Source organism: Coturnix japonica, chromosome 16, assembly GCF_054131305.1.
Source record: "Coturnix japonica strain WE chromosome 16, WE-NBRP24, whole genome shotgun sequence".
Taxonomy (NCBI): domain Eukaryota; kingdom Metazoa; phylum Chordata; class Aves; order Galliformes; family Phasianidae; genus Coturnix; species Coturnix japonica.
In genome coordinates, this window is record NC_140678.1 from 9,574,177 (window position 1) to 9,586,457 (window position 12,281).

The window sequence follows — 12,281 nt, forward strand, 5'->3', positions numbered from 1 at the left end:
TGAATGGACTGGAAATTTCAAAACTGACATCCATTACTACTCACCCTGCCCTCAGGCAAAGACTGTATGCTCTGTCCAACATAATGAGGATAGCCATTTGATCAGTGAATGATTTATGGCTGTGTGTCATATAACATGGCCAAATAAGAATGATATACCATTAAATATCAGCCTGTGGTCCTCTATGGAGGACTAACAAAATTATATTAGAGAATTAGGCATGAAAGAGGCAATCTATGAAGATGATTTTGAGAGCCCAGTCAATAAATTTTTCATCAGGAATGAGGGATCTCATCCTACAGCCATCACCTTTACATCAGGATGGGTCTATGTTATCCATACTGAACCCCCCAGTGGCCCTCAGATGCTGTAATACAACAGGCTGCCCAATTGGTGGGGAGACAAGAGTGCCTACGGCCAGATGCAGGCTCTGAATGGTGGTGAAAAGGTCAGAGAACCATCTGCTGCCATGACTTAGGTGTCCAGCCCCTAAGGTAATCCAGTCTGGACCCATTAGGGTCTTGAGACAACAAATGTTTAAAGACCAGATTAGAGCAGGAGTTCAGTTTAAAAAGATCAACGGACAGCATAATCAGGAAAAAATATCTGTTAAACGGGCCCAAGCACTGAGTATTTATAGTCCAACCTTTTCAGCCAAACTAGATGTGAATGTAACTCAAGAAGGGTCTGGATGGGGGCTCTGGCAGAGCCAGAGTTCTTTGTGAACCCCTATGAGGTTTTGGTCACAGGTTTGGCATGGAGCAGAATAAAGATACATCACAGTTGAAAAGCATTTATTGGCTACCTATTCTACACTACAGGTGGTAGAATCAGTAACTCAGATTTCAGAGGTTATCGTTAAACAACAAGGCCAGTCCAGGGGTGGGTAAAAGATCTAACACACATCTCTATGATGGGGGTGGCCCAATCACAAGCAGTGGTGCGCTCAGTTGTTCTGCTTGCCTGCTTCTCAAGGAGTTAGGAGAAATCTGTGCCTGCTGCGTGTTTCGAGTGCATGCGCAATGCCATGTGGAGGGCTTATCACAATAAAGATTGGCGGATTTGCTGCGTAGACCGGTCAGAACTCAGATCTGCGTTGTGCTTCCTGCAGCACCAAACGCCCAACAGTGGCAGTTCCGTGTATTGGCCAGCAGGTGGCAGCAGAGACCACGGAAAGAACGTCTGCGGGACAGACCCTGGGGATCTGTTCTCTTTTGATTATAGGGGAAGAACACAAAGATGGAAGAGGAGGGAAGGGGGGAAAAAAAAGAAAAAAAGAAAAAATCAAACCACAGCAAATAAATAAAAACTTCTCCAAATGTAGCAAACGTGAATCTCTGTCAATAAATAAATGAGTAATTGAATTGATTTTCCTTCCCCCCCCCCAAAAAAACTTCTGAGATGAAAAAAAAACACCTGGTATCAATTGGACAGATGCACACAGTGAAGCCAGGGATGGTCTGAAACGCAAAGCAGCTGAGCAGCTTTTAGAAGAAAACAGAGTAGTAACAACTTCTGTACCTACATTCACCACTCTGAGATCCTGTCTGGGTCACCCAAGGCTTGTAAATAACCACTGGGTCGGTTCTGATGTCGAGTGATTTGTTGTCAGTTCTCTCATGGTTCTCCGGTCAGTTCTCCGGTGCCAGGATCTGCCACAGGGCATTCTGACCACGGGCATCATGTTTCTACGCTGCCGCCTGCATTTAACAGGCAATGGGACTGCCCAGCATGTGCAAGGCAGCACCTCTTTCACACCACCAGAATGTTTAAGGCTGTTGGGATTTTTGTTAGCGTTCCAGTAACACTGAGGCTAGAGATACCCTTAGGATTGACATTACTATTAGCATTACTTTGATGGTGCCCTATCTGGGTCATTTCCAGGGGATGTCAGGAGTAAGGCATAGTGTCAGGAGAAAAAGAACAGACTTTGTTACTTTATAAACGTGATAATAGAGAGAGTTCACTGGAAAAAATACAACTCTTAAATAATACAAAGCATGCTTCTGAATGGATGCAGGCATCATCTGGGCTCTGATTAATATTACTTTTAAGGTAAAGATTATTGTTACCTTAATGATTGTTTTTTGGATTATGATCAGGGTTAAGGTTCCTTTTGCTACAAACTTGTAGCATCATTTTTGTTGTTACATTTGGAGTTAGAGACGATTTTAGAATCAGGGTAAGGGTTAGGATTAGAGTTACATTGCGGGTGAATGATGTTATCTCTACAGCTCCTGTGAGGGTTGGGGTCTGGGTCAAGTGTTTAAAAAATGAAATGAAAAAAGAATAAAAAAATGAAATGAAAAAAGAATAAAAAAATATATTGAAAGCTTCAGATTTCATTAATCTTTGTGGAAATCATATAATGTGCAACTCAGATCTACCTCTTCGTGCAGTGACTGCCTGTAAATTTGCTAGAGCCCAATATAATATGGCCTTGTGCTTTCTGCTAACTCACCTTCATTTCATTTTCATTAAATTTGCTTGGTAGTCAGATTTTGGTGTGTGGATATTTTAAAACAATCTAACTGATATTGGCAAAAAATTAAAAATAAATTAAAAAATGCACGATAGCATCAATTGTATCAATTTTTATAGATAAGAAGAGCAGTTTCCCTTAGTTTTCTGTGCCTCTTTACTTTCTTACCCTCTCCCCTTGTGTGAGAAACTCTCAAAGTCAAAGATTTCTAGTTAGGCAAAGATGGCAGCGATAGCAGCAGTGCTTATTCATTATTGCAATACTGCACGCACATCCCCTATTGGCAAGGGAGAAATTGCACACCAGTCAGTGAAATCAATTCTGTTCTATGCCCTAAATCTAATGCAGGTAATGCTCTCATGGCTTTCATTGGTTGAGCATCACAGGCTCACAGACTCCTCAGGACTGTTGCTAGGATTCATTTCCATATAAGGTCAGTTACCAACCTCTTGTTTTTAGGTCTGCCTTGTACTTTTCTGCGGACAGAGAAGGGCAATGTTTCCAAAAGTCAGTACATTCATTCTGTCCTGTACTGGGCTCTACCCACCCTGTGTATTTACCTTGTGCTTGTCTCAATTCTCCCCATGTCAGAATGCCCCCAGTCTGAACTTAACTCTGTTCAGCAACTTTCTTGGTGGAAAAACTACTTATACAGCTGTTTTACAAGAGGGTTATACATTCAGTTAGGGCCTACGCTATGTACTGAAAATACTGGAAAATTCCACTGCAAAAACGCAATCTACCTCTCCCATCTGTGCAGCCTTGCAGACCCAGAGCACGCCAGGTTATTTCTGCTTTCATAGCATTTGCATGCTGTAGGGTGAGCAAAAGGTTCTGCTGCTTGATTCTTCTGCAAGAGCTGCCTACCGGCAAATGGTTGCAGGGATGGAGGATGTGACAGAAAGCATTTGTCTCCACAAGAGCATAGTTACATTCAGTGCAGAGAGTGTGAGAGTCAGGTTGGTGTGGAAAAGCACTGACACGCTGGGGATGATGCAGTGCTCACATGTCTAACACTCACAGACATTACTGTCAGAAGGATGGTGCTGTGTTGTGCTTCTACCTTTGGCAGCCCCTGGAGAAATGCTGTGGCACACAGAACACCTTTGTATTACACTGACTGCTGCCATGCAGCATGGATTTAACACACCAAATCCAGAGGAGCATGACTGCATCTAACTGCCCTGAGAAAAACTACTGTAGCTGAAGAGATGAGGAGGCAGCTGCTCATCTGCAGAACAAGCAGTACTGCCAGACATTGGGCCAGGTGAGCACCTCCTGCTGCAGCGTGATGATGACAGGGCTGGAGATGATCTGCAAAGCCAGCTTAAAAGTGGGAGACGTGAGTCAACATGGCAGGAGGACAGAGGTGTTAGGGAGCAGACAAGGCATCAAAGAGTATCAAAAGGCTTTGAAAGGTATCACAAAGTGACAGCCAGGAAGACTGGGATTATCATGAGCAGCAACCTGGATGCTAGAGATTATTTGCTCCCATACAAAATGGTAGAGATCTTGCTGCAGACATCCCAAAGTCAGGCAAAATGGGAACCCAGAGCTCTGCCTGCATGAACCCCACAGCCAGAGTGTTGCAAGCTGAGCTGCCTTGCTGTTTGTTGCATTCATCCCAATCCCTGTGAATGAAGACTCGGAATGCAGTCGAGGCGATGATTGAGCATGAGAGTGACTTTATTCAATAAAAGACAGGAGGGCTTGAGAGGTCAAGGGTGAAGATGGGACTCCTCTTGTCAAGATGAGAGTGGCTCAGAGCTTGTGCTGCTGCCTGGTGCCTGGGACTGGCAGCCTGACTCTAAGTCCCCATCTAAGATGCTCAGCTTCACCTCACTGGTGCTGACCTGCTCCTTCATGGTGGTGCTGCTGTTGGGGCACTCGAGCTGTGCTTGGGATGGGCAGCACTGCAAAGGCGCTGGGTCACAATCCAGGCAGGTGACTGCTGTGTCTGGCAGGCTCAGGTCAGCATCTTCAGCAGAGCCAGGAGATATGAGAGCATGAACGTGGATGAGCCCCTTGTGTCCATCACTGTTACCATGTGGAAGGCTGTCATCCGAATTGCAGCGATTCGTGCTTAATAAGAACTCTCCATTGATGGAAACACACTGCACATCACTACTTGGTTTGGATCTTTGGGGTTGACAAGGGCTCGAATCACCTAGGAAGGCATAGAAACACAAGGGTTAGTGTCAAACATTTGCAAGTTGAATCATGAAAGGTTGTTGATACTTGGTAATAGAGTGGCGTCAGAAAGAAGCAAATAGGCTTCAAGCAACAGAGCCACTGTCTTGAAAGTGATCCTCGTGTAGGTCCAGCTCGTGTGTTGTTTCACTGTAATCCGCTTCTTTGGGTCTACCTAGTGGGCAGCAGCACTCGAGCTGTTACTGATATCACTGAAAAGAACTGGAGACAATTCTATTCCTAAGAGCTTCAAGGTGCCTAGAAGCACAAATAGAAACCAGCAGTATTTCATCACTTCACCAAAAGGAAGGTCAAACACCTGAGCTGTGAAGAGCAGTTATAGAACCTATGCATAAGATCACACCAGACATACTTTGTTCTAACAACAGTTATGGCACATAGTCCATTTCCTTCAATATTCCCAAAATGAAATGATGTGGAGCATTACAGGGAAAGAAACACTGCACACAGACACTATGACCCTGATTATACTCAAGCAGCAGACTTAAAACAAGTCAGAGTTTTAGATTCCAGGATATTTCAGGACCTATCATGTGTGAAATTCAGTTACACAACAGTGCCTAGGTGCCTGCGTTTCAAGCAACTTTCAGATCACAGCCATGTAAAATAAAAACAAATTCAGTGCAGAAATAGCAATCCTGTACCTTAATACTCATGAGATTATCCATTTTTTACTGCATTCTGACTAAGTTCTAAAACTTGCTCATCCCAGTTCACTTCAACAATTTCCACCAATTCAAGCAACGCAGTTCTGAGATCCTGTGTATGTTAGGCAGATAGAATTGAACAGTGCAGAAATAATCTCTGACAGCTTTAAGAGCTCCGTTCTGCTTACAAACTCTCAGTCCAAAATTATTCGCAGTTTTAAGGAAATGAACACCTGAAGCAGTTGGATCATCTGCCATTTGCCGCATTCTGCTTCTTGGCATCATGATTAGCACAAAGGGTTTTCTGCTGTCCTGCAGAGATGGACAAAGTCCTGCTTACAAATGGACCAAGTTTCAGTGTACAGCAGAGTTTGTACCAGACTAACAAGCCACGTCATTCAATTCATGTGCTCAGGTTGTTATGCACTCAGAAAGGAAACAGAACTGACTGTTGGATTCTGAAGGCAATCTGTGGGGTCCTACATTACCTCCTGATTCTGGAAGAGGAAATTCTAATAGCAAATGCAGAACTTTGATCTTTGTAGACATGAGAAGAGCTGGCATTTAGGAACATTCATTTCAGGGAAATCAAATGATGTGTCTATATTTTTACAACAGATAGTATAGGGAGCAGCCAGTTGAAGAACCAGATACAAAAAAATCCAGCCCATTGGCAGGAAAATACTTCTCCTTAAATTCCGTATGCTATCATGGTATAGAATCAGGCTACAGCGCCACATAGGCCAACCAAGCGTAGAACCAAATCCACTAAATACTGGTAGACAAAGCAGCAAAAACAGGGACAATATTCAGCAGACAGGCCTTTCTACCCACAGCTCAGCATGTTCTGCCATCCAAAAAGCAAGGCCTCTTGTCAAGCTCAGCTATTTCCCTTCTCAGTGTATTCTAGCACAACTGATACCCACTAGTATCCTCCTGTAGAGTGCCATCATATTGTCATCATCCAAAGGGAAAACCCACACAGCAGAGCATACAGCACTACACCCATGCTCCAAATATCCGCCTGAAAAACTAAAAGACAAGCTTACAAACCTGAAGCACCTCAAATGGCTTCCTGACAGACTGTATTGTCTGCCCTTGCCAAAGCCCACATATAGCCCATGAAAAGCTGGCTCTTTCCCTCAGGAAATAAAAACTTATCGTCCCAGAGAAAGCATATAACCCTAATTCAATTGTTCTTCCACTCAGCTTAGAGCACTACTAAAACCAGCACCTTCACCTTAGCTCATCACACTGCTGCAGTTCCTTTTACAAGGATTTCACTGGCAAAAATGAAATCAAAGCCATCACAAGGGATTTAGCACAGTTACATATTACTGGATATGAGAGCTGTCAGCACAGTCACCTGTCAGGCTTTGCTGCTGTTCTATTTATGTATAGGCACAACAATGTTCAGACACCTCACAGTGCAATTCTCACTTTGACTGTAAAGAAAAAGGAGGCTTGAAAAGCAGTGTGTGGAAAACAAAGAAACAAGAATTAGAACAACAGTGGGGACATGGCACTTGTAGGAATTGCTCCGCCTTTAACAGCAATTCAAGAAGTACGAGGGCATCCCAAACCAGACCAGTTTGGACAGATTAACAACTGCAAGTAGTGGGTTCCAAAATTCCAGACATGAAATCAAAGCTGGAAAAACTCTTCACATTTTCATCTCTCAATTTTTAGTACATTGTGCATTACAGTGCAAACAAGTCTTCACATACAACTTGGAATCTAAAGACAAGTCTGACAAAACAGACTGCACAGAAATGATGGATAATTAACAGAGCAAATTGCTCTTTCAAAAACTTAGTAATAGAAAGAGATCTCTGAAGTTGCTCTTTTGTAGAGCCCCAAAGCAGTCGCTTGAGACAGTTCAGGATTAGCCTGAGACAAACCAGCCAGCTGTGTGAACTGAGACCAATTGCAATTTTCCAGTCTGTGGCCACTGACAGCTTCTGAGAGCTACCAAGCGATGCAACCTAGCAGAATTCAGAAGGGAAACCAAGAGAGCCTACCTGAGCTCCGCTGCCTTTAAATGCTCTGTGGAGACATTTGGGTGATTTTGCATGGCTGAAGCAACTTTTTATTGCTTTGTATTACTGCAATCATCTTGCTTGTTTTAATGTACGTTGAAATGAGGTGTGTATTACGGCAGTGTAAAACCAGTGGGAATAGCTATGAAGAATACAAAATGAACAAGCTAAGGCAGAAAGTGGAGAGCGGAAGTTATTTGAAATCTTCCCTTTCCCAGAATGTAGTAATCAAGCAAAAGTATTTGTAAAGTCCAAGAAAAGAGGGATTGAGTTTGAACAAGGGGGCAATCTAAGGCTTAACTATTGCAGAGGGGCTTGGGTAAGCAGGATGTCAGGTCAGATAAGAAAAGAATATTTTGAAACTCCACTGTCAGCGTTATGGGGAACACTGGGCAAGGGACCAGCTGGAAACGGTTGCAGGCTGAAGTCAACGCACAGTTTGATGAACAGCCGTGTGCTTCCTGCTGGATTGTGGGCTTCTGAGAACATCCGACCCCAACAGCTCCAGAAATGTCTCAAGAAGGAGGACAGACAGAGTCACTGCACATCCTTAATTTTTTTAAGGTTCATGGAGAGCCTGGTTCATTATGTACAGTGCATCTTGGCTACACTAAAAAGTTACAAGCTGAAGAGGAATTGATTTGAATAATGACATTTTAGTAAAAAGCATTACAGTATTTTTTTAAAAAAAAGAATAAGATTTAATACATTACACTTATAAAAATCGATTGAAACAAAACAAAACAATAAGTTTGCAACAGTAAAAAGCTGCATTACATGTCATGAATTCCAATAGACGAGCAATTCACTGCCTTTAAAACACATCTGGTTATCACTTCCCTCACAGCATTCTTGACTTCATGGTTCCTCATGCTGTAGATGAGGGGGTTTACTGCTGGAGGCACGACTGAGTACAGAAGTGCCACCATCAGGTCCATGAATGGGGAGGAGATGGAGGGGGGCTTCAGGTAGGCAAAAAAGCCAGTGCTGAGAAACAGGGAGACCACGGCCAGGTGAGGGAGGCACGTGGAGAAGGCTTTGTGCCGTCCCTGATCAGAGGGCATCCTCAGCACAGCCACAAAGATCTGCACATAGGACACCACTATGAAAACAAAGCACCCAGAGGCTAAAATGACACTAAAAATGAGAAACACAACTTCCATGAGATTTGATTCTGAGCAGGAGAGCTTGAGGATCTGGGGGATTTCACAGAAAAACTGGTTCACAACATTTCCATGGCAGAGAGGCAGTGAAAACGTACTGGCAGTGTGCAGCAGGGAGTAGAGAACCCCAGTGCCCCAGGCAGCTGCTGCCATGGTGGCACAAGCTCTGCTGTCCATCAAGGTCCCGTAGTGCAGGGGCTTGCAGATGGCAACGTAGCAGTCATAGGACATGATGGTGAGAAGGGAATACTCTGCTGACATGAAGAAGGAAAAGAAAAAGAGCTGTGCAGCACATCCTGTGTAGGAGATGGCCCTGGTGTCCCAGAGGGCGTTGGCCACGGCTTTGGGGAGAGTGGTGGAGATGCAGCCCAGGTCGAGGAGGGCCAGGTTGAGGAGGAAGAAGTACATGGGGGTGTGCAGGCGGCGGTCGCAGGCTACGGCTGTGCTGATGAGGCCGTTGCCCAGGAGGGCAGCCAGGTAGATGCCCAGGAAGAGCCAGAAGTGCAGGAGCTGCAGCTGCCGCGTGTCTGCCAACGGCAGCAGGAGGAACTCGCTGATGGAGCTGCTGTTGGGCATCTGCTGCTTCTGGGCTTGAAGTCCTGCTCAGAGTGCAGAAGATAATGACAAGTCCAGACCATTCTCAGAGACACTCCTCCTGCTATAATATGAAATGTTTTCATTCTCCTACAACAGTGTACATTTAGCACCATTACTTGCATTTAATTTCATGTTGTTCAGCATTTCTTAAGCAGAAGCAGTATATGGAGCTCTAACCTTCCTCTTATTTTCTTATTCCTCCTCCCTGGATTTTTTCATGTGCTTCATGTCTCATATCTTTAACCCAACTGCTCTTAGAGCCCCAAAACAGCCTCTGTGCCATTCAGTGTAAATTCTAAAAAGCTGCCTGCTTGCAGGTTAATTATTCATGTCTACTGAAAATAGGGATATTTTCAATTGGTTCCATCCTTCAGGAAATGGGATACTGAGAGCACATCATGTGTGACTGTTCTCAAAACAAGCAATTGATTGAAGAAAAATTCTCAGAGCTGTGACAGCCCCTTTTACATTTCTGCCTCCAATCCTTTCTGCGTTCCCCCAGAACAGGAAATTGAAACCCGCTGCATTGGCTCTCCTCTTGCAAAGTACCCTCATAAACATACTGTTGTGCAGTGAAGCTGTGATCCTTTGACCTAGGCAGCAGCTGTGGCAGCACAAGCCCTGCCAGGGGCTCCTTCCCCCAAACGTCTCCCTGCAGCGCCCTGGGCAGCTCCCTGGGCAGGCTGAGTGCTGAGCCTGGCAGGCAGCAGAGTCCCATACCCGGCACACAGCCCCTGGGGCACAGCAGGGACCCTGCTCTGCAGGACAGCCCTGGGCACCCGCCTGCAGCCCCGGCTGCACAGCCTGCAGCTGTGCTGGGACATGCAGCCCTCAGGGCTGTGATTTCATACTGCAGCACAGAAGCCCTCAGCTGGAACCAAAGTCTTTTTCCACAGTAAAGGAACATGCAGTGCCTGTGGCCATGTCTTCTATGGGATGTCCCACATTTATATAATCCTCTATTAAAAGCAGCTGCATTACCTACTGCAAGAGACTTACCATGTCATGGTCTGTGAGCATTGTTCTTGCTGTGTGCTCACAGCTTTCTCACACAGTACCCATCCTCCAAGTTCTCTCCAATTTTTCTCCTCTCCTCTGTCACCTGCAGGCTGTGCTGTGCACAAGAGCTGCTCCTGGGCACAGCTGCCTCTCTAAAGAGCTGCACACTTTTATGAGCTCCCTGTGTCCCAGGAGCCTGGTTCAGCTCAGCATAAGATGATGTCAGTTTTTATGTTTCCCACTCACCTCCCCTGAGATGTCCCTGGGTCCTCATGGCCATCAGCTCCTGAAAGACAACAGTGTGCTTTGAAATCTGCTCAATTATCCACCAGACAATTCCTGACATGAGGTGAATCGTACCAGGGAGTGTTTGATGAAACAAAAATTGCACCCAGACAACAAGAAGGAGGGTTGGACTTCCCCTGTGCAGGGCAGTGATCCAGCAGAGGCTGTACAGGCACCTCATACCCAGATGGAAACCTTGGGACTGAAATGGGATTCAGCGCCCCACGGACCCACAGGAGCTGGGATTCCTCTGGTTCAGCTAAGATGTGTACAAGGAGTTGTACAGAGCGGCTTTAATATCTTCTTTATAACTGTAAATTAATAAACTATAAATGTCTGCTGGATTCTGGCTCTTTAAGCTCTCTCTAGATAACTCTCCATTTTGCTGAACAAGTTTGAAAACCTGAAGAAGATTACATAAAGGTACAAGACACAAGACGCTCTTTAGGTTATAATGGGCCCCAGGGCGCATTTGATGTTTAGTCCATCAATCTCCAGTGCAGAGAGAAGTTTACACATAGTGCTCAGCAAGACAAAGTCATAAGTAACAGTGAAGTTTCTTGGAGTATTAATGGGCCCACTGAGGGACATTACAGGCAAGATTCCCAAGGGACTTGTTAGAGAAGATAATTGGAAGACAAGATTACAGGCAATGAAAGGCACTGGCATGGTGGCTCTAATGCTAAGAAACCCCTCCTTTGCCTTACGAAATAGACAGGCCAAGCCCTGATCCCCATACCCTTGTCATGGAGATCTGGTCTCATGTTGGCTCAGGACCCTTCCTGGGGCAGTGGGATGGAGGTCTGTATGATGTTAAATGAAAGACATGGGGACAGAAGATCCCAGGCTCTGCATGGCGTGCAAGGATACTGTCAAGTTCATGTCCCATGTGTGCCCTGTGTTTCATTGCAGGTTGCGGGTTGTGAGAAGGGCCCAGTCTGAGCAAGCAGTCAATCCCAATGAAACTCTGAACTTCAGATCTCTCAGTTCCAGTGCCCTCCTATGCACACTCTCTCATAGTTTGATGTTTTTGATGTTCTGCATTGCCCAGAAGTGCACCCAGTGCTCCAGGTGAGGCTGCAGCAGTGCAGAGAATACAGTGACAATCCTTTCCCTCACCCAGCTGGCAATAAGTTGCTTGATGCACTCCAGAGGACCGTTGGCTTTCCTGGCTGCCTGGGCACACTGCTGACTCACATTCAATTTGATGCTGACCAGGACCCCCAATCCTTTTCAGTCAGACCACTCTCCAGTGTCCCATATCCAGTCAGTGTTAATGTCCAGGGTTGCCCCTACCCAGGTGCACAATCAGGCACTTGTTCTTGTTATGCTTTATGCACTTGGTGCTTAGTACCAACTGGTACCCACTTCTCTGCCTTGTCCACATCTCTCTGCAAGTTTTGTCCACCCTCAGTGGAGGAAACATCAAATCCTCATCTGGTCAAATCAGCAAACTTGCTCAGAACATCTTCTAGTCCTGCATTCAAGTCATACATAAAATATGAAAGAGAAGTGGCCCTAAAGTGGAGCTCTGGGGAACCCTGATAGTGAATATCTAACAGCCTTAATGAACCCACTGACTATAGTCCTTTGCGCCTGACCTATTGGCCAACTGTTCACCTACCACGTTATGTTTCTGTCTAGCTATATGCAGTACATTCTGTCCAGAAGGGTGCTGTGAGAAATAGCCTGAAAAGATCTACCGAAATCCTCAAGGATAACATCAACTGGATTCTCTTGTTCAGCTAAATGGATAACCATGTCATAAAAGGATCTATAGTTAAACAGGACCATCTCCGTTGGAACTTGTGTTGGCTGCAACCAATGACAGACATTCAGCAGGGCTGAAGCGGCTGCT

General features: G+C 45.2%; 1 protein-coding gene across 1 annotated transcript; it reads right to left on the reverse strand.

Moving 5' to 3' along the window:
* Positions 1–8,152: 8,152 nt before the first annotated feature.
* Positions 8,153–9,118, reverse strand: LOC146758246 (olfactory receptor 14C36-like). Its single transcript, XM_085517261.1, has one exon. It carries the CDS (start codon positions 9,116–9,118, stop codon positions 8,153–8,155), a length of 966 nt encoding a protein of 321 aa, XP_085373387.1.
* Positions 9,119–12,281: the final 3,163 nt, after the last annotated feature.